Source organism: Desmodus rotundus, chromosome 12 (assembly GCF_022682495.2).
Source record: "Desmodus rotundus isolate HL8 chromosome 12, HLdesRot8A.1, whole genome shotgun sequence".
Lineage (NCBI taxonomy): Eukaryota > Metazoa > Chordata > Mammalia > Chiroptera > Phyllostomidae > Desmodus > Desmodus rotundus.
Window position 1 is genome coordinate 45,697,797 of NC_071398.1, and position 19,137 is coordinate 45,716,933.

Sequence of the window (19,137 nt, forward strand, 5' to 3'; positions counted from 1 at the left end):
AGTAAAACCTTGCAGCCGCCAGGAGGCGGTGCCCGCCCCATCGGCCAGCGCCATTGGTCTGCACCCCGGGACAGGGCTCCCACGTCTCCTCATTGGTGGGCAGCGTAGGGCTCGCTCTGCCCCGATACCGCCTCGGCGGTCGCTGCGTTAGGTGATTGGCCTTTAGATCTGTCGATCCGAGGCCCCTAAATCGCCGGGGGAGGGAAGTGGGTGGAATAAGAAGGAGAGGGAGCGTGGGGGACGTGTGGTTGCTCTAAGAAGTGGTAAGAATTTTGCAATCGGCCTAGGCGAGGAGGCTTGGGTAAAAGGAGGAGGAGCCAGGAGGGAACAGACACAGGAATTTCGGCCTAAAAAGTGACGACTAATCCCTACAAGGAGAGTTTGCATATTTATGAGGAACCACCGAGATCTTTGGAGGATCTGGCAGTCTAGAGGGTCCAGAACGCCTCGTTCTTAGCGCGCTTCCGTTTCCGTTAGGATATTGGCGGTTGGTGAGCATCATGGCAACAGTGGTGAGTGTCGGCGTGCGGAGGGCTGAGGAGTTAACCCGTGGTCCCGGGTCTGAGGGAGGAGGAGCTGGGGGCTCGGACTGCTGGGTCTGAGGGAGAGGGGTCTGGGCCCCGGAGCCCTAGGTTCCAGTGCATATTTACGGTCTCATTGGTCAGCTCGGATGGCGACTCCGACTTGCAGTCCTCAATGGCCCGTTCTGCCGTCCTGTGCCCTAAAGTCTGTTGAGAGTTTTAGTGTCTTGGGCTCCACCCACCCAGGAATCTTTGAGTAATTGATGGTGGGAATGGTAGCTGAGTACTAGGGAGCTTCGCAGGCGGGACTTGAGAGCGTGGAGTCGGTTAGTGAATCTTGAGCCAAAAGAATTTTGAGCCCTGGCTGGTGTAGCTCAGTGGATTGAGCGCGGGCTGTGAACCAAAGGGTCGCCGGTTCGATTCCCAGTGGAGGCAGATGCCTGGGTTGCAGGTCGGGCCCTCAGGGGCGGGGGGAGGCGTGCGAGAGGCAACCACACATTGATGTGTCTCTCCCTCTCTCCTTCCTCCTTTACCCTCTCTCTGAAAATGAATTTTTTAAAAAGGAAATTTAAATTAAAAAAAAAAGAAAGTGAAGAAAGAGTGTGAGAAGGTCTCAGAACTCAGAGGGTCTCAGTGGAGAAAGGAAAGGGGGTCCCCTCAGATTTCCAACACCCAGTATGGGTGCTTAATTATCACTTGAGTCTTTGAATGAATGGATGGATGGATGGATGTGAACTCCATAAAGGAGGGAGCAGGTACTGGGGCTGGCACCGAGTACTCCCTCATGAAACATCTGAATGGAACCTCCCACTGGTGTGGCTCAGTGAGTTGTGTGTTGTCCTACAATCCGGCTCGTTTGCCAGGGCACTTGCCTGGGTTTCTGGCCCATGCCCGGTCCCCCAGGGTGGGTACGAGGCAACCTATCTTGTGTTTCTTTGGCACATCCATGGTGCTCTCCCTCCCTCTCTCTAAAAGTCAATTTAAAACACACACACACACACACAAATCTGCATGGAGAAAGGATGTGGCTTAGCTTGGGGGTTGGACTGTGTTCCCATGGTGACTCCAGTTCACTTAGGGGGAAGGGTGGGGTGAGAGTTACGGGGGGGGGGGGGGAGTGTAATTTGAGGCTCGCCCTTTCTTTGCCTAGGGGATGGATAGGGAAGCAGAGGAAAGGTCAGTGGCCACACTCAGGAGACCCATTTCCCATGGGTGTGGATGAAGTATTGGAAGTATGGCGGGACTGGATTCTGCGTTTTAAAATGCCCTCTATTTCCAAGGGGGTAATGGGTTCCATCCGAGAGGAATAAGGTGAAAGGCTAGGCCTGGTAAGAGGCGGGTCTGTTTAGTTGGGATTGCTGAGGGTTGGGTCTGTTTAGTTGGGATTGCTGAGGGTTGGGATTCCTGGATCCAAGTCTATTTTGGCCTCTGGTGAAGTCTGATAGGCTTTGTAGGAGTGTGTGTGTGTGGGATTGTTCTCAGGTTTGGGGGCAGTGACCAATCTCCTGAGGAGTGAGCAAGTGGGAGGGGCCACAACAGCAAGGGAGGAGCCTTGTGATTGGTCAGTGGAGATCTGGGAGTCTAAACTCTCGGTTCCAGAGACGGGAGGTTTCCCTTAGGCTGGATGCCTGCATCTCCTCTCATTCTAGTGGAAGAAGAGAGACTTGTGGAAAGGAAGGAAGGTTGGGGTCAGGTGGCCAAGGAGCAGGGTCAGCATGCTGGCTTCTTAAGCTTCCCTTATCAGATGTTAAGAAATACTCCAAAGTGTCAGAAAATAATTGAGCAGACACCCAAGAACCCATCACCCAGATTTTTTAGAAACAGTTTTACTGAGATATAACTCATATCTTATACAATTTACCCATTTAAAGGATGTGGTTCAGGAGCTTTTAGGACATTCACAGAGCTGTTCAGTTTTAGAACATTTTCATGACCCCAGAGAGAAACCCCACTCCTCTTAAGTTTCACCCTTCAGTCCTCCCATCCCCCAGCCCCAGGTGACCACTAATCTCCTTTCTGTCTCAGCGGATTGGCCTGTTCTGGACATTTCATATCAACGAAATTCTGCATGTGGTCCTTTGTGTTTGGCTTCTCTCATTCAACATTTTTTTAAGGTCAGAACTTTGTTCCTTTTTATAGCTGAATAATATTCCATTATGTGGCTATACCACATAGTTTTAATTTTCAAAAATTTTTAAAAGACTTTATTTATTTTTAGGAAGAGGGAAAGGGAGGGGGAAAGAGAGGGAGAGAAACATCGATGTGAGAGAGAAACATTGATCGGTTGCCTCTTCTACACACCTGACAGGGGACCGAACCTACAACCCAGGCGTGTGCCCTGACTGGGAATCGAACCAGCAACCTTTCACTTTGCGGGACCACCAACTGAGCCACACCGGTCAGGGCTGGCTATACTATATTTATTTCTCCATTCATCAATGGATAGACATTTTGGAGTTTTTCTACATTTTGCTTATGAATAGTGCTGTTATTAGCATTCACCTGGATCTCCAGTGGGCTCTAATGGTCCCAGGTGGTGTTTACTCATCTCTCCTCCGCATGAGAACGGGCGCAGGCTGGCTTCTCTCTTTGGAGAGAGAGGGACGTGGGGCCTTAGTACTGGCCTTTTGAATGAGCTCAGCACTTTACTACGTCATTCAGTCAAACCCCAAACATTGAGGCCTGAAGTGAACATGTGAGGCGTGGGCTGTGCCTTTCGCGGGAGGCAAACCCACCAGAGCCAAGAACATCGATCCAACCGTTTCCCTTGGGAGAGCGAGACCTCACAGGGAGGTCAGTCTCCCAGCGGAAGCCCTTCCGTCTGGACATCCAGAGAACCTAGAACTACCTGGCAGGGACAGGGGCAGGGAGGGCCCCCCTTAGAGCACAGCTTGGTCAGGTTCAGTGAGGGGGTGAGGAGACCAGGTGGGACTCCAGGACCCACATGTCCCACAGCCCAGTGGCAGAGCTGGGGCGTCCAGTGCAGGAGGGGTGGGGGTCTGCAGGCAGGACCACGCCCAGCGTGACACCTGCTCTGCATCAGTGTGTGTCCTCACTGGGACTGGGGGCAGAGAGGACTTCCTCCTTCAGCAAGCAGCTCCTGGGCCCCAAACATGGGCGAGGCCGTGGGGACAGAGCTGTGAATGGGACACAGTCCTCATTGTCCTGGGACTCAGAGGCCAGAGGGGTCACCCAGCCAGCAGGATCTGGAGACAGCCGAGAGGTGACAGTGACTGGCGGTGGGGCCGTCAGCCTGCTGGTGGGGAGGAGTGGAGGGAACTTTCTCGTGGGAGGTGGCAGAGGGACGGAGGAGTTGGTGGCAACCGGGACAATGAGGGTCCTTCTGACACATCTTCTTCCTCCACCCCCAGACGGCCACGACCAAGGTCCCCGAGATCCGTGACGTGACGAGGATCGAGCGCATTGGTGAGTGAGTGTGGAGCAGGAGCAGCACGGGACCTGACTGCCCTGTGCTGCCCTGCAGAGCCAGCCTGCCCTGCACCCCAAGAGGCATGAGCATGTGCTCCAGCCCCCTATCTGGTGGGCGAGGACTCCTGAGTCCCCCAGAGGGGTTAGAGGGCAGCTGGGGCACCATGCTGAACCCCAATCCCAGGCTGCAGGCTTTGCTACCATGTGAGGTCCTGGGTGTGTCCCCATCCTGCTCGGCAGTCACAGGAGGGGACAGTTGCGGAGTGCGTGCTGGGTTTGGCTCTGTACTGAAGGTCCCGTCCACCCAGCATGCACTCGGGCAGTGTTAGCTCCCTGAGGGCCGGTCCCCGGCCTGGCTCGTTCACAGCTGTGCCCCCAGCGGAGGGCCTGGCAGAGCAGATGACACAGAAAACCAGTGAAGGCACAGGTTTACATCCTGCTGATCCTCGCGGGTGCCCCAAAAGGTGGGGCGCCATACCCGTGCAGCCGAGGTGACAGACGCAGAGCTGTCAGTCATCAGTCTCAGCTCACACAGCAAGTGCGCCTGGGCTCCAGGAACAGGAAGTCGGGGTACAGCAGGGCTAGTGGGATGCAGCCTTCACAGAGAGCCTTCCTGGCAGGGAGGAGACTGGGCTCAGTGGTTCAGATTCATTCACTCAGTGCCTCCAAGGCAGGCAGGCCAGGCCCACCTTGTGAGCCCCTGCACAGCACAAAGATGACTTGCTGAAGGCTCAGATGATGCTTAGCCTTTTGTAGCAATAAAGTGTAGCGATAAAATTAAGATATGTCTAATGCATTGTAAGCATTACTTTCATATGCACGGGGAAACCAAATATTTCCTGTGACTCGCTGTACTGCGGTGGCCTGCAACCAATTCCACAGTGTCTATGAGACATCCCTTCACAGGCCTGTGGCAACAAGCATGGTTTCTAGAAACATTGCTGGGTGCCACTGCTGAACCAGAGAGCAAGGGGCTAGTTGCTCTCTGGGCCTCCGTTTCCTTATCTGTGAAGTGAGGGTAGAACAGTTCACCTGCTTCAGTAACGGGAAGTCCTTCTTGTGCAGGTGCCGCTGCTGTATCCACACTGCCGGGAGCCCAGGACACAGCAGACACTAGTGGCACCCAGGAGCTGTCCCCAGTCCCTGCCGTTGGGGCGCTCATGGTCTAGTGTGGGTCGGCAGATCTTTTCTTGAAGGGTCAGACAGTAAATCTTTTCTCTGTTGAAAAGATTCAATTCTGCTGTTGCAAGGGGAAAGCAGCCCCAGACAGTATAAGCAAATGGGTGTGTCTGTTCCTATAAATCTTTATTTACAAAGACAAGCGGCTGGACCACAGGCTGCAGTTTCCCAGCCCTGATCTCATGTAAAGTATAAAATCCCAAGTCTGCACTCCTCACTGGCTGTGGGTCTTGGGCAAGGGACCTCACCTCTCTGAGCCCCTCCAGCATCCATGTCGGTGAGAGCCTGGGGTGGTTAGAGAATCCCAGAAGTGCTCCCAGGGGATAGTAGCTGGGACTGTTGTTTCTCAGGGTTTTGTGAAAGGAAATGAGAACATGTGAGACCACATAGGTCATAAGCACAGAGTAGTCGTGGTCCTTAGCCTTCCTGGTTAGTCCTGATCCGATTCTGTGGTTAACCAGCTCCCGATGACTTGGGTCCGGCTATGATGGATTCTGAGAAGAGCCCCTCTGGTTCACTGAGCATTTCACAAGCCCTGCCGCCCTTCCAGTGAGGCGGGGACCCGGGCCCCCAATTGGCCAAGGAGGAAACCAGGGCCCAGAGTGAAGCCCATCACCTCGGGCCTGCCACACACTGCTAGGGGCTGGCCAGTGACTGTGTCTCCTGGTTCCCTCTCTGCACACAGGAGCTCACTCCCACATCCGGGGACTGGGGCTGGATGACGCCTTGGAGCCTCGGCAGGTAGAGCTGATCTGGGTGGGTGGGAAGCCTGCTCCGTGGAGGCCCCGGGAGTATGGGGGCTGTTATGTACTTCCGGACCTTTAGCTCCGTATTTATAAAATTCAGTCACACGTAGAGTTTTATTGGTCTGAGAAGAATTGGGGTGGCAAAGGCTCTTTGGCTTTTCCCCGATGTCCCGCCAAATATCCGTTTTCCTGTCCTGGGCCAGGAGGTGGTAGAGATGGGGGTAGCCTAGCAGGAGGCACCTGTTTTGCTCTCTGGTCCCCCACCCCACAGGCCTCCCAGGGCATGGTCGGTCAGCTGGCGGCCCGGCGGGCAGCAGGCGTGGTGCTGGAGATGATCCGGGAAGGGAAGATCGCCGGGCGGGCGGTGCTCATTGCCGGCCAGCCGGGCACTGGGAAGACAGCCATCGCCATGGGTAAGCGACCTCGGGACAGGGGCTCTGCTGCGCTCTTCCAGATAACCCACCATGTGAGCCAGAACCAGGTTGTTTCGTGTAACAGGCATCCCAAAATGGCTTCGGCTTATCCATGCAGGGTTCACTCCTTCACGTGGAGGAATCTGAACGTGGGCTTGTAGGGCTTGCTGAGCAATTTTGTGAAGTCATTCTCGGCACTGGTTTCTATGGGAGTCACCTCGGGTTCCAACAGCGTTGCCTAAGCTCCAGCCTTCTCATCCATACTCCATGTAACCGGAAGAAGAGGAATTGCAATAAGTTGTTTTCTTCCTAGATGCAGCTCCCTTTAAGCACTTGACTTGGATGTCCCACATACTTTCACTCATATTTTATCAAGCAGATACGGAGATATACATTGATGGGCTGCATGCACCCAACTGGGCACCTGGCCTACAACCCAGCTATGTGTCCTGACTGGGATTTGAACTGGCGACCTTTCAGTTCTCAGGCCAGTGCTCAACCCACTGAGCCACACCAGCCAGAGCAATTTTTTTACATTTTAATTAATAAAGTGAGGGTTGTGGAACTAAGGAAGAAGAAGATGGATGTGCACTAGACAACCAGCAGTCTCTTTCGCATTCCACATGAGATTTAAGATGTTTTTACACATAACTGCCCCTCATCCTCCTTGTTGAACTCCTGTCCATCCTTCCAAAGCCTATTCTGGTGTTTCTTCCTCATTGGAGCCTTCCTGGAGCCTCCACCCCTCCCACTCCCTCCCACCTTTGTGCTCAGACAAGAGGCCAGGCAGGTAGTGCGGTGGGAGCCAGGTTTTCAGCTGAGACGGAGCAGCGCTCACACAGCTGCCCTGATGTGCCAGGCCCTGGACAGAGACTGGACACAGATGAGGAAGACCCAGGTCCGGACTTTAAGGAGCGTCCTGTCTGGGGAGAGGGTCGTGGACACAGTCTCTTCCAGGATGATGTGTGTCGTGTGGACAGTGGAGGCTCCTGGCTGTGCGGGGGCGGGGGCAGTGGGCAGTGCAGCTGTCAGGAGAAGCTTCCCAGATAGTCAGCCTCTGAGCTGGGACTTGCCGGCTGTCCGGAAGTGTCTCGGACAGACCACAGGGCGCAGGATGTCCGGGTGCAGAGCGCGGCACACCTGAGAAGGCAACCAGGAGGAGTTCTCACCGCGCACTGGTCAGGAGGGTTCCGTGACTTCTGTCTGTGGGACTTGGCTCAGAGCTGGGTAGATCCCTGGAGAAGGGCCGCTGGGCCGGGAGCTCGGGGCTTGCAGTCGCTGGGGGCACAGCCCTGGCGTCACCTGTGGAGCAGGCCTGGCCCTCCACTGGTAAGACTGTAGGCTCATAAAGTGTGTGTGTGTGTGTGTGTGTCCCAGACAGTGCAGGTTTCTAATGCGGGTGTGCTGTGGAGGCTTCTGTCCCTGGCTTGCTTTGTGTCACCCCGTCTGCAGCGCAGCATGAGGAGCTGGTGTCCCCCAGAGTCAGTGTCGGGGCACCTGGTGCCAGGGCCGCCCCCCACCCACCCCAACTGCCTCCTCCCCAGGCATGGCGCAGGCCCTGGGCCCCGACACCCCGTTCACAGCCATCGCAGGCAGCGAGATCTTCTCCCTGGAGATGAGCAAGACCGAGGCGCTGACGCAGGCCTTCCGCAGGTCCATCGGCGTTCGCATCAAGTAAGCATGGCTCGCGGGTGGGGCGGCCCCCAGCGGACTCGGGCCAACGCCTGTCCTGGCCCCTTGTTCTGTGCTCAAGGGCTCGTGGGAGCTAGCGATTCCCAAGGGCCAGGTGTCAGGTGCTCTCCTCACATCTGCTCTCTGCCCAGGGAGGAGACGGAGATCATTGAAGGGGAGGTGGTGGAGATCCAGATCGATCGGCCGGCCACGGGGACGGTGAGTCGGCGCCCAGTCTGGGCCACCTCCAGGCCGGGGGGTCGGGGTGTCAAGTGTGTGCTGAGGTCAGAATCCCACGGAATGTCAGAGCCTCAGATGGGAGCACCTGCCTGCCTACAGTAGGGGGTCCCTAATCAGCGACAGCAGTTGATTAATTTGTGAGGGATGCCATGACGGTGAAAACCAAGTGGTGGAGTAAGCGGAGGCCTGGGAGCTGGTCCCAGTGAACTGCTGACAGGTGGCCTGGGCCCCAAGCACAATGCTGTCCCGAAAGCGAAGGCTTTTTCTTGTAAAATAAAACAAATACAAGGAAACATGTAAAAGAAGCATGTAGTCTAATAAATTGTCACAAAGCAAATGCCCTTATAACCACCACCAAGACCAATAACTGGAACTTTGCCATCCCCAAGCCTCTTCCCTCCTTTTTCTTTTTTTTTTTTTAAGATTTTATTTTTTTAATATTTTTTAGACAGAGGGGAAGGGAGGGAGAAAAAGAGGGAAACGTCATGTGTGGTTGCCTCTCGCACGCCCCCTCCTGGGGACCTGGCCCGCAACCCAGACATGTGCCCTGACTGGGAATTGAACCAGCGACCCTTTGCTTCGCAGGCCAGTGCTCAATCCACTGAGCCACACTAGCCAGGGCCTCTTTTTTTACATAACAATTTATCTGTCAGTCTCTATTTCTTTTTAATTGAGGTAAAATTATGTAACATGAAATTTATCATTAACTAATGATTTTTATTTTATTTTTAAACATTTTATTTATATTTAGAGAAAAGGGAAGGGAAGGAGAAAGAGAGGGAAAGAAACATCAATGTGTGGTTGCCTCTCCCACGCCCCCTACTGGGGACCTGGCCCGCAACCCAGGCATGTGCCCTGACTGGGAATCAAATTGGTGTCCCCCTGGTTCACAGGCCTGCGTTCAGTCCATAGAGCTACACCAGCCAGGGCACCATTAGCCATTTTAAAGTCAAAACTCTCCCTTCCTCCTGTCCCTGGCCCCTGGCAACCACAAATCTGGCTTCTGTCTCTGGATTTGCCGATTCTGGGAATTTCCTGTAACTGGGATCCTACAGTCTGGCTTTCACCGGGCGTGGTGTGTTCAAGGTTCACCCATGTTTGTAGTTCTCTCATAAATATGCAGTTGCAGCTGCTAGTCAAAGGCTAAATAGAAGAAAATTTAAACCTGCTTCAAGCCCATCAGCCTGAAGCAGAGTCACCTTCTCTCTCTGTCTTGTCACATCGACACGCTCCTCTGTACTTGATCTTCATTATCCGTGGGAGTAGACCTGACGTGCGTAATGACGTTGCCTTGCACTTCTAACACCTGTGAACAGCCTCCTGAGTTCACACCATTCACTGGCAATTACATTTTGCATTTTAAAAATGTAGTAGAATTTGGAGTGATGAGGCACAAGATACAATATCACATGATGTACTACACAATTGTGCGCATGAAACTTACGTAATTTTATTAACCAGCCTCACCTCAATATCAAAGAAATAAATAAAAGTATAGTATGCTATTTAAATATAAGGAAAGCTATTCCCAAGCTTATTCTTTAAATTAGATTCTGATTACAGAAATCTGTATATACAATCCTCCCTTAAAAAAAAAAAATAAGTCGCCCTGGCTGGTGTAGCTCATGGGTTTAGTGCCAGCCTGCAAACCAAGGGGTCGCCAGTTCTATTCCCAGTCAGGGCACATGCCTGGGTTGCGGGCCAGGTCCCCAGTAGGAGGCATGGGAGAGGCAACCACACATTGATGTTTCTCTTTCTCCCTCCCTTCCCCTCTCTCTAGAAATAAATAAGTAAAATATTTTTAAAAAGGGAATGTCATCTGAGTTTGAGCCCCCCTGGCCATTTTGTAGGACCTCAGGCCTGTGTGTTTTGTCTGTTTAATGGGATTTTCACGGTAGCTTTGTTGAGGTGCGATCAACATCCAAGAGGCTGCTGATGTTAAAAATTTTAGGGGGTTAAGTTTTGACATTTGTGTGCGTCCATGAAGCCGCCGCCACGGTCTCGGCAGCGAATACACCCTTCCCCGCCAAAGCTTCCCTGCGTCTGCATGTTTTGAAGCTGTGCTGGGGAGACACCAGGCCCCTCGATGAACCCTTGCCTGGTATGTCACCCCTTTCAGGGCTCCAAGGTGGGCAAGCTGACCCTCAAGACCACGGAGATGGAGACCATATATGACTTGGGCACCAAGATGATCGAGTCCCTGACCAAGGATAAGGTCCAGGCTGGGTGAGCGGCGTGGGGGCTGCAGCAGACTCAAGGGTGGGGGAGCTCAGGCGCCTCCCTCCCCTCACCCCTCCCCTCCTTCCCCTGCAGGGACGTGATCACCATTGACAAGGCCACAGGCAAGATCTCCAAGCTGGGCCGCTCCTTCACACGCGCCCGCGACTATGATGCCATGGGCTCCCAGGTGCGCCGGGGCTCTGGGGATCCCCCTATCGCCCATGTCCCTAGTACTCCTCGTTCTTCCCTGTACCCTCTAGGAGAGCAGAGGCCCCTCAGCTTGGCACTGAACTCCTGGTTTACAAGGTCCCCCAGGGACCCTTGAATCCTGGACGACCTCCTGGGCCTGCGGTTTCCAGGCCACCCCCATCTGGATTCCCAGCTCCTTTCCAGGGCGCCCCAGTCTCCCCTTCGCAGAGCCCCTTTGGGCCCCCCTTCATGTTCTTCTCTGGGTTTGTCTCCGCCCCTCCCCCACCCTGCCCTGCAGACCAAGTTCGTGCAGTGCCCGGATGGGGAGCTGCAGAAACGCAAGGAGGTGGTGCACACCGTGTCGCTGCACGAGATCGACGTCATCAACTCCCGCACCCAGGGCTTCCTGGCCCTCTTCTCCGGTGAGGACCCGCCCTGCACCCTCTGCGCCCCTGGCCCCTGTCCTCCCCGACCGGGCACTTCCTCAGCCCCTGTTGGCTTTCATGTGCTTTCTCCCTCCTCCTCTGCTGCTGTGCCCCTCTGTCAGGCAGTCTGCAGGGGACTCGGCCCTGCCCTTTCTCCTTCCTGACTTCTCTGCCTCCTCTCCAGGGACATTTCAGACCCCTGGCCCTCCTGTCCCCTCTGCCACTCCAGACTTGGTCTCCCTTCCCTCTGTCCCTGGTGCCTCATCTTCCTCCTCCTTTATCCACATCCTGCCCCAGATCCCTGACTCTGCTCTCACGGCGTCCGCCACAACCCCCTGCCTCCCACAGGTGACACAGGGGAGATCAAGTCAGAAGTCCGAGAGCAGATCAATGCCAAGGTGGCCGAGTGGCGCGAGGAGGGCAAGGCGGAGATCATACCTGGAGTGGGTACTGGGCGTCGTGGCTTGGGATGAGCGGCAGTGGGAGAAGGGGTGTCTCGGGTGTGGGTTTGACTCTCGGCCCGATGTCCCCCAGGTGCTATTCATTGACGAGGTCCACATGCTGGACATCGAGAGCTTCTCCTTCCTCAACCGGGCCCTGGAGAGTGACATGGCGCCTGTCCTCATCATGGCCACCAACCGCGGCATCACCCGGTGAGCTGGAGGCTGGCCCCTCAAAGGCCCCTGGGGGCAGGGGTGCCCTGGGCAGTGCGTGGGGCCCCAGGGTAAACAGGGCATGTTTGCTGCGTGCCCTGGGAGGAGGGGACAGGCCTAGCTGCTGTGGCAGCCTACCCACAAGTGCAGCGGCCCAGAGAAGCTGCACTTTTCCCTCAAACAAGGTGCACTGGGCCAGGGGCGGCGGCGGGGACCAGGACCTTGAAGCAGTAATCCCAGACGCAGCGATCCAGCTCAGCCCAGCTGGGTTCGGTGGGGATGACGCAGCTGGGTCCAGCCTCGTGGCCAGGCACTGACTTCAGCTCTGAGCTGAAGGTCAAGTGGTGTTTGGCCCAGTGAGTGGGCTGGGGTGGAGGAAGTAGGAGGGGGGACTCCAAGGAGGAGTGGAGAGCCAGGTTTTCGGAGCTCCATGCTGACAGCCTCCCTCCCCCTCCTTCTCAGGATTCGGGGAACCAGCTACCAGAGCCCCCACGGCATCCCCATTGACCTGCTGGACCGACTGCTCATCGTCTCTACCTCTCCCTATAGCGAGAAGGACACGAAGCAGATCCTCCGCATCCGGTGCGGGCAGGGCCGCGGGCGGGGCCCACCCTGTTGGGCAAATGGGGACCCTGAGATCTTGGGGGGTGATGACTGGCCCAAAGTGTCTGGTCCTGGAAGAAGTAGGGCCGGGAAACCCAAAAGTGGTCTCTGATACAAGGTGGGGGCCCCGTGGGGAAAGGAAGGAGGTTCCGGTGATGGACATGGGGGAGAGGCAGGAGGCCCCCGGGCTCGCTGTGGTCAGAGTCGCATCTCCGGCTGAGCCCGCCCGCCTGCAGGTGCGAGGAGGAGGATGTGGAGATGAGCGAGGACGCCTACACAGTGCTGACCCGCATCGGGCTGGAGACCTCCCTGCGCTACGCCATTCAGCTCATCACGGCCGCCAGCCTGGTGTGCCGGAAACGCAAGGTCAGCCCGCTGCTCCGAGGGCTGTGAGTGGGTTGTCCCGTTTACCCCCACAACCTACGTCTTCAGAGGTGGGGAACTTTGTTCTTGGGTTATTTCTGTGTCTCCCGGCCTGACATATAGTAGGTGCTCAGTAAATATCTGCTGACTGTTAGTTGACACCAAGTCCATCTTCCTGAGGGATGGAGAGCTTGGGCCTACAGCCAGGAAGTGGACGAGGTGGGATTTGAACCCAGGCATTATGGCCCCAGTGTCCTGGTCCTGGCCCTTCTCCCAAGAAGGGCCCCGCTGAGGTCGCACTGTCCCCCTTTAGGGCACGGAGGTGCAGGTAGACGACATCAAGCGAGTCTACTCCCTCTTTCTGGACGAGTCGCGCTCCACGCAGTACATGAAGGAGTACCAGGACGCCTTCCTCTTCAACGAGCTCAGTGAGTGTCCAACCACCGCCCCCTCGCCCGCCCAGCCCCCGGGTCGCCTGCACAGCTCAGGCCCTGGCCCCTGGGCCACAGTGACCACATGGATGGCCTTTCTTCTCCCCACAGAAGGCGAGACCATGGACACCTCCTGAGCTGATGCTCCCCTCCCGCCTCGCCCCTCTTCCCCCTTTTCTACTAGAGTTCTGACACTGTGACTTTGTATAAAATTATTCTGAAACTGGACGCACTGTGTGTGTGTTGTGTGTGCGCACCTTGCACTCAAAGAAAGGCCACCCGGAGTGTGGTTTCAGAAGCCTTTATTGGGAGGGAGGGGCTTGTCTGCCCGCTCCTGGAGCCGGGATAGGCGTGGGAAGCTGGGGTAGGGCATCCTTAGAGAAAGACCAGGTCTGGGAGGGTGGGGTGGTCACAGGCCAAGGGTTGGGGTCTGGGACCCCCACAGTCGGAGCTGCTGAGGCGGCAGGGCCCACAGCGACAGCTGAGGGCCACGGGGAAGGAGACCATTGGGTCCACGCCACGCGGGCAGCCAGGGAGCCGGATGGAGGCAAACCTCAGCTCGTGGTAGGTGCACACCGGCTGCGGCACGGGTGGCAAGAGGGCCGGCAGCACTCGCACCTGGAGGCCAGGACAGGGCAGGAGAGCATGGGCCGCTGCTCAAGGCCAAGCCCTCTCCCTGTCTCCCTGCTACCCCCCACAACCTCAGGCTCCCGTGTTCCCACAACCCTCTCCTCTCCCACATGCCCAACTCTTAACTCCAGTTCCCCACCACCTGCCCAGGCACGGGGTGGGGCAGGCCACACTTCCACCCTGCTGCCACGGGCCCTCGGTGGGCCAGGCCCTGTGGGGTCACCCTAGCACCAAGGTGGCAGCGCCCGCTCTCCGGCCAGCTCACCATGCTGGGGCAGTAGCCGGCACAGATGCTGGCGGTGAAGGTGATGCAGACCGGGCAGGCTTCTTTCTCGGCAGCCAGGGTGGCATTAATGGCCTGGCACAGTGGCCGCGGTGGCTCCTGGGATGCCTGCACCCCACCCACGCTCAGCAGCAGCCCCAACAGCAGCCCCTGGGGGAAGGTGCTGGCTCAGGGCTGGCCTGAGACTGCCCCGGCTCTACCCTCCCATTCCCCATGTGTGCACTCGGACCCAGCTTCCCTGCCTGACAACTTCCATCCTGGAAGCCACCCCTCCGCTTTGATCCCCCATCCCAATGCATGGGGACCCCAGATACCAGTGCTCAGGCCCTGCCCCACCGCTCCCCTCTCCCAGCAGGAAGCCTGTTGGCTCCCCACAACCCCCCAGAAAGAGACCTCCTTCACCGGGTCACAGGACTCTTGGCAGCTGTGTCCTAGGTGGAGTGACAAGGGACTTGGAGGCCCTACAGCCTTACCTGGAGCATCTCCATCCTTGGTGTCTCCCTGTGGAGTTTACCTGGTTTATATCTGTAGGCTGAGGGGGCGGGCAGCAAGGCCACTGGGGGCGGTGGCATGGTGGGTAACCTGGACACTAATCTCCTCGGGGGCGAGGGACAAGGCCAGGGAGGTGCAGGATGGCTAAGTGGAGCACCCCTTCCCCCACTTCCCTGAGCGGCTTGGCAGCAAGAAGCAGGAGACACCCTAGGTGACAGCTGACTCCAGACTCAGTCCTCGGGTGCTAGAGAGGGCATGTTGGGGGCCCAGGAAAGAGGGGAAAGGAAGCCCTGGGCTATGCTACCAGGTTGTGTAGCCCTGTCTCTGCCTGTGTGGGGGGGCCCTGGGGGAGGCTGGAGCTCACCCGTCCAATGACCCTGTAATGCTGATCGCCAAAGCCTCCTCAACTCTGCTCCACTGAAATCCAGGGTCCAACCTCGCAAGGGGTCTCGGCTTCAATATTGCATTCTGTGCTCAGGAAGTGGGTCGCCTGCACCCAGATATCCCCCACCCCAGGATTCAGCGGGAGCACCCTGTCCCCCACACTCGGGCCCCCAGAAACTAGGGTGCTGGAGCTGACCCAGCAAATGCTGGTGGTGTAGACTGTTAAAATCTGTGTGGGGTCATGCTGGACACGACCCTTCCAACACTCGCAGTGGAAGGCTGGCCAGAGGGCCCCTGGCCGGAAGGAGTGTGTATGGCTTTGGAAATGGGTCATAGTTCTCTCCTCATCTCCTTCTGCAAGAGGCTTCTTGTCCCGCGTGACTGCTTCTTGACCTTTTTTCTTCTCCCAAACACACGGAGGGAATGTGATTTAGAGTCCCCCTTTGTTGGGACCCCCGAGCCTTGGACTCCGGGAGGCTCCGTCCTGCTTCACGGACCTGCCACCAGTGGTGCTCCCTGTCGTGTGTGTAATAAAGGCTGGGTCTGCTCCACGCAGTCCTCCATGTGGGCTTTCCCGCTAATCGGAAGGGAGCAGTCGAGATCCCCGGGCTCCACCTCCTGCGTTACAATTGGCATCGAAAACTCCCCAAGTTGACTCAACTGTGGGTGACGCAACATTATGTGGAGTGAGGAGATACACTAGGAATCCTGGGCTGGCCAGCAAATTCTCTGTGGTGCTTGACACATGGGGACCACCACGGGATGGGGGCAGGGGACGCCGCAGAAACTCCCAATGGCTGCCTACAAGCCTTGCAGCATGGAGAACAGGGCGCCCTGGGGAAAAGACAGACCTCCACCACGTTGCTGCCCCTGTGGGCTGGTTAATGTCGGCAGCCTTACAGAAGGTAACTGACAGATGGAAGGAGGCGTGGCACGAGCTGTGCATTTAGAACTGAAACTAGAAAGGAACACACGTCTCCTAACGGTGGACAATAAGGACGCCCTAGGGAGACGATTAGAACAGACCAGCATCAGTTACAGGACCTAGCGTGCCGCCTTGCCAGGGTACGGGGACCACGACTAGCACCCACCCATATAGGGGGGCCGCGGCACAATCTGGAATCCTCTCCAAAGTGGGATCCTACTGCTGAAATTGAAAGTGACTCAGACAGAGAGATCTTTTTTAAAAAAAGATTATTTATTTATTTTTAGAGAGAGGGGAAGGGAAGGAGAAAGAAGGAAATATCAATGTGTGGTTGCTTCTTGCGCGCCTCCTACTGGGAACCTGGCCTGCAACCCAGGCATGTGCCCTGACTGGGAATCGAACCAGCAACCCTTTGGTTCACAGTCCAGCACTCAATCCACTGAGCCACATCAGCCAGGGCCAAGGTGGGTAATTTTGTAGAAGTGGCCTAGACAGTTGCCAGCCTAGGGGAAGTGGAGCTACTGAGGCAAAAGGAAGGAAGAAGACAGGTAGAAGAGAAGGATCGAGGATGGAAAAGAGAGAACCCAACTGCGTAACGTAAGCAGGAAGGTCCAGTGAAAGTGACCCAAAAATGACTGTGCGATGACCTGGGATAGGCCGGGGCAGATAAAGATAAGACAGACAAGAAGCCTAATTGCATTCTTGTAAGTTTGTGACAGCAACCGAAACCTGAGCAACAGTTCAAGCCATCGTGGCATCCACTGTCCGAACATCGGAATGGACCCCTTCAACGGGAATGACTGCATCGGCACCCCCAGAGCCGACACCCTGCTTGGCTGACTTCACGGCGGTCCCCCTGGTGGAGTTGTCTCTGGCCCATCCAGAGGACGATCCATGGGGAGGGGTCTTTGTGTAGGGGGATGGCCAAGGAACCCGCTTATGGGGACCCAGTGGGGACAGCAGGCCACATGCAGAACCTGCTATTTCCTGGTCCCCAAAGAATGTACAGAGCGTTGGCTTTAGTTGATACTGGTGCAGAACGTGCTCTCATTTATGGTGACGCAGAGAGAGTTAGGGGGCCCATAACTGCCATCGACGGCTACAGAGGACAGTCCCCATGGGTGCGGGCTGTGACACTGACTGTTGGAATAGGGCGCTTACCACCACGCCCCCCTAAGGGGTGTGTTTCCCCTCTCCCTGAGTATGTCCTAGGAATTGGCATTCTAGTGGGCATGCGCCTACAGACCGCTGTGGGGGCGTTTTCCTCCAAATAAGTGTTGTGAAGGCCGTTTTGAGGGGGCAGGCCAGACAGCCCCCCTGTGTCACTTCCCACTGGCCATAGAATAGTGGCTACCAAACAATACCACCTTCCAGGTGGCCATAAAGAAATTGGGGAGACTGTGGAAGAATTGGCTAAGGTGAATGTCATCAGAACAGCCCACAGCCCCGAAAACTCACCTGTGCGGCCTATCCGAAAGCAGGACGGAACTTGGCACATGACTGTCGATTAGAGAGAACTAAATAAGGTGATTCCCCCTCTCTTTGCAGTCGTGCCTAACAGCTAGCCTGCTGGACCTGTTCAGCCATGAGCTGGGCACATACCATTATATATTAGACTGAGCTAATCATGCCTTTTTCTCTATTGATATTGATCCCGAAAGCCAGGGCCAGTTTCCCTCCCCTGGGAAGGCCACCAGTGAACATTTAGTGTTCTGCCTCAAGGTCACCTGCACGGCCCAACCGTTTGCCACGGCCTTGTGGCTGATGACTTAGCTGCATGGGCTACACCATCCTCTGTGAGATTGTGCCATTACTTCGATGATATTATGCTGACCTCTGGTTCTCTCCCAGAGTTAGAACACACCGCTTCTCAGCTGTGGGCTCACCTGCAGGGTCAAGGATGGGCAGCCAATTCAAACAAAAGCCAGGGACCTGGATTGTCTGTCAAATTCCTGGGTGTTGTTTGGTCAGGAAAGAAAAAGGTGATGCCTGCTGTTTCAATAGATAACATTCAGCTGTGGCTCAGTGGATTGACTGCCGGCCTGTAAACCAAAGGGTTGCCAGTTCGATTCCCAGTCAGGGCACATACCTGGGTTGTGGGCCAGGTCCCCGGTAGGGGGCGTGCGGTAGAGAGGCAACCATACATTGATGTTTCTTTCCCTCTCTCCCTCCCTCCCTTCTAAAAAATAAATAAATAAAATCTTAAAAAACAAATTCAGGCTTTCCCCATCTGTCCTAAGCAATTGCAGGAATTTTCAGGGTTGTTGGGGTACTGGCGGGCTTTCCTACCACGCTTAGCGCAGCTAGTGCACCCTCTTTATTGCCTCGCCCACAAAGGAGCCACTGGGATTGGGAGGAAGGGCATGACCGGGGCGTTGAGGCTGCTAAGCAAGCAGTAAAGACCATACAAGCACCGGGGGTCATAGAGCAACCTCAGGTGTGTGATTTGGATGTCCACGTCACCCCCGAAGGCTACGCCTGGGCCTCTGGCAACAGCAAGGGTGCACCCAGGTGCCCACTGGCTTCTGGTCCCGGCTCTGGGAGAGGGTGTAGGCTCAATACCCAACAGACCAACAGGTGAATGCTGTTTACCAGGCTCTCCTGGCCGCTGAGGCCATTCCTGGACCGGCTGAGGTTCGAGTCTATTTGACCTATCCCGTCGCTGGTGGGTATGGGATGTGGCAAACTGACCCATGAGTTCGGCAGCACAGACGGTCACTCTGATGGAGTGGAGTGAGCATCTCCAGCAGAGAAGCAAACTAGCCACAAGCCCTCTGAGCCACGAATTGCAGCAGCTCCTGGGACTGGTTACTTACCAGGATGTGGGCACAGAGGTGGCTGCTCCTCTTCCCACTCCTGGGCCTACTACTGTTAATGAGGGACCAGCCCCTGTGCCTGAGGAAGCCTGGTACAGGCACACTGGTGGCTCCTGCCTGGGCCAGCCGCCCTCCTGGAGGGTGGAGGCCTGCTAGCCCAGCACGGACGGTGTATGGATGGGAGGTGGCTCCAGACAAAGTAGCCAATGGGCTGAACTGAGAGCTGTGTAGGTAGTCAGAGCCTGAGAACCTGGGCCGGTGACCATCTGCACAGATAGCTGGGCGGTGTGCACAGGACTGACCCTGTTGGCAGCAAGATGATTGGCAGGTGGCTGGAAAACCCCTGTGGGGGCGGGGCCTACAGAAGGACATTATGAACATAGTCTGGAAATGGTAGTGACACTTTACCACGGCAATGGACATCAACCTCTCCGCAGCCCGGGAAATGCCGAGCCGACGACCTGGCATGCATCCGCTGGTTGGAAGAGGCGCCAGCAAAGACACGGCCGAGTGTCTCCACTGAA

General features: G+C 56.1%; 2 protein-coding genes across 3 annotated transcripts; one reads left to right on the plus strand and one right to left on the minus strand.

Moving 5' to 3' along the window:
* The first annotated feature begins 201 nt into the window (after positions 1 to 201).
* Positions 202 to 13,311, plus strand: RUVBL2 (RuvB like AAA ATPase 2). 2 transcript variants are annotated; one of them, XM_045200418.2, is made up of 15 exons: positions 202 to 512; positions 3,893 to 3,947; positions 5,815 to 5,870; positions 6,147 to 6,288; positions 7,833 to 7,962; positions 8,112 to 8,178; positions 10,319 to 10,425; positions 10,513 to 10,606; positions 10,907 to 11,030; positions 11,382 to 11,476; positions 11,568 to 11,686; positions 12,149 to 12,268; positions 12,526 to 12,655; positions 12,966 to 13,080; positions 13,198 to 13,311. In XM_045200418.2, the coding sequence occupies exons 1-15, from the start codon at positions 501 to 503 to the stop codon at positions 13,218 to 13,220; spliced, it is 1,389 nt and encodes a 462-aa protein (XP_045056353.2). In that variant the 5' UTR covers positions 202 to 500; the 3' UTR covers positions 13,221 to 13,311. The 2 variants fall into 2 exon arrangements, with proteins under 2 accessions (XP_045056353.2, XP_045056352.2); XM_045200417.2 differs by having other exon boundaries at positions 203 to 512; positions 13,195 to 13,311.
* A 79-nt stretch (positions 13,312 to 13,390) lies between these two features.
* LHB (luteinizing hormone subunit beta) lies at positions 13,391 to 14,484 on the minus strand. Its single transcript, XM_024566463.3, has 3 exons — positions 14,470 to 14,484; positions 13,979 to 14,146; positions 13,391 to 13,701 (listed from the first exon to the last, which is right to left on the minus strand). The coding sequence occupies exons 1-3, from the start codon at positions 14,482 to 14,484 to the stop codon at positions 13,459 to 13,461; spliced, it is 426 nt and encodes a 141-aa protein (XP_024422231.2). The 3' UTR covers positions 13,391 to 13,458.
* Between the last annotated feature and the right edge of the window lie 4,653 nt (positions 14,485 to 19,137).

Bases quoted from the DNA above. Each gene is read 5' to 3' on its own strand.
- RUVBL2 (XM_045200417.2), top strand. The intron at 10,607-10,906 runs GTGCGCCGGGGC...CCTGCCCTGCAG, and splicing joins ATGATGCCATGGGCTCCCAG to ACCAAGTTCGTGCAGTGCCC. The intron at 12,269-12,525 runs GTGCGGGCAGGG...GCCCGCCTGCAG, and splicing joins AAGCAGATCCTCCGCATCCG to GTGCGAGGAGGAGGATGTGG.
- LHB (XM_024566463.3), bottom strand. The intron at 13,702-13,978 runs GTGAGCTGGCCG...CCTGGCCTCCAG, and splicing joins CCGGCTACTGCCCCAGCATG to GTGCGAGTGCTGCCGGCCCT.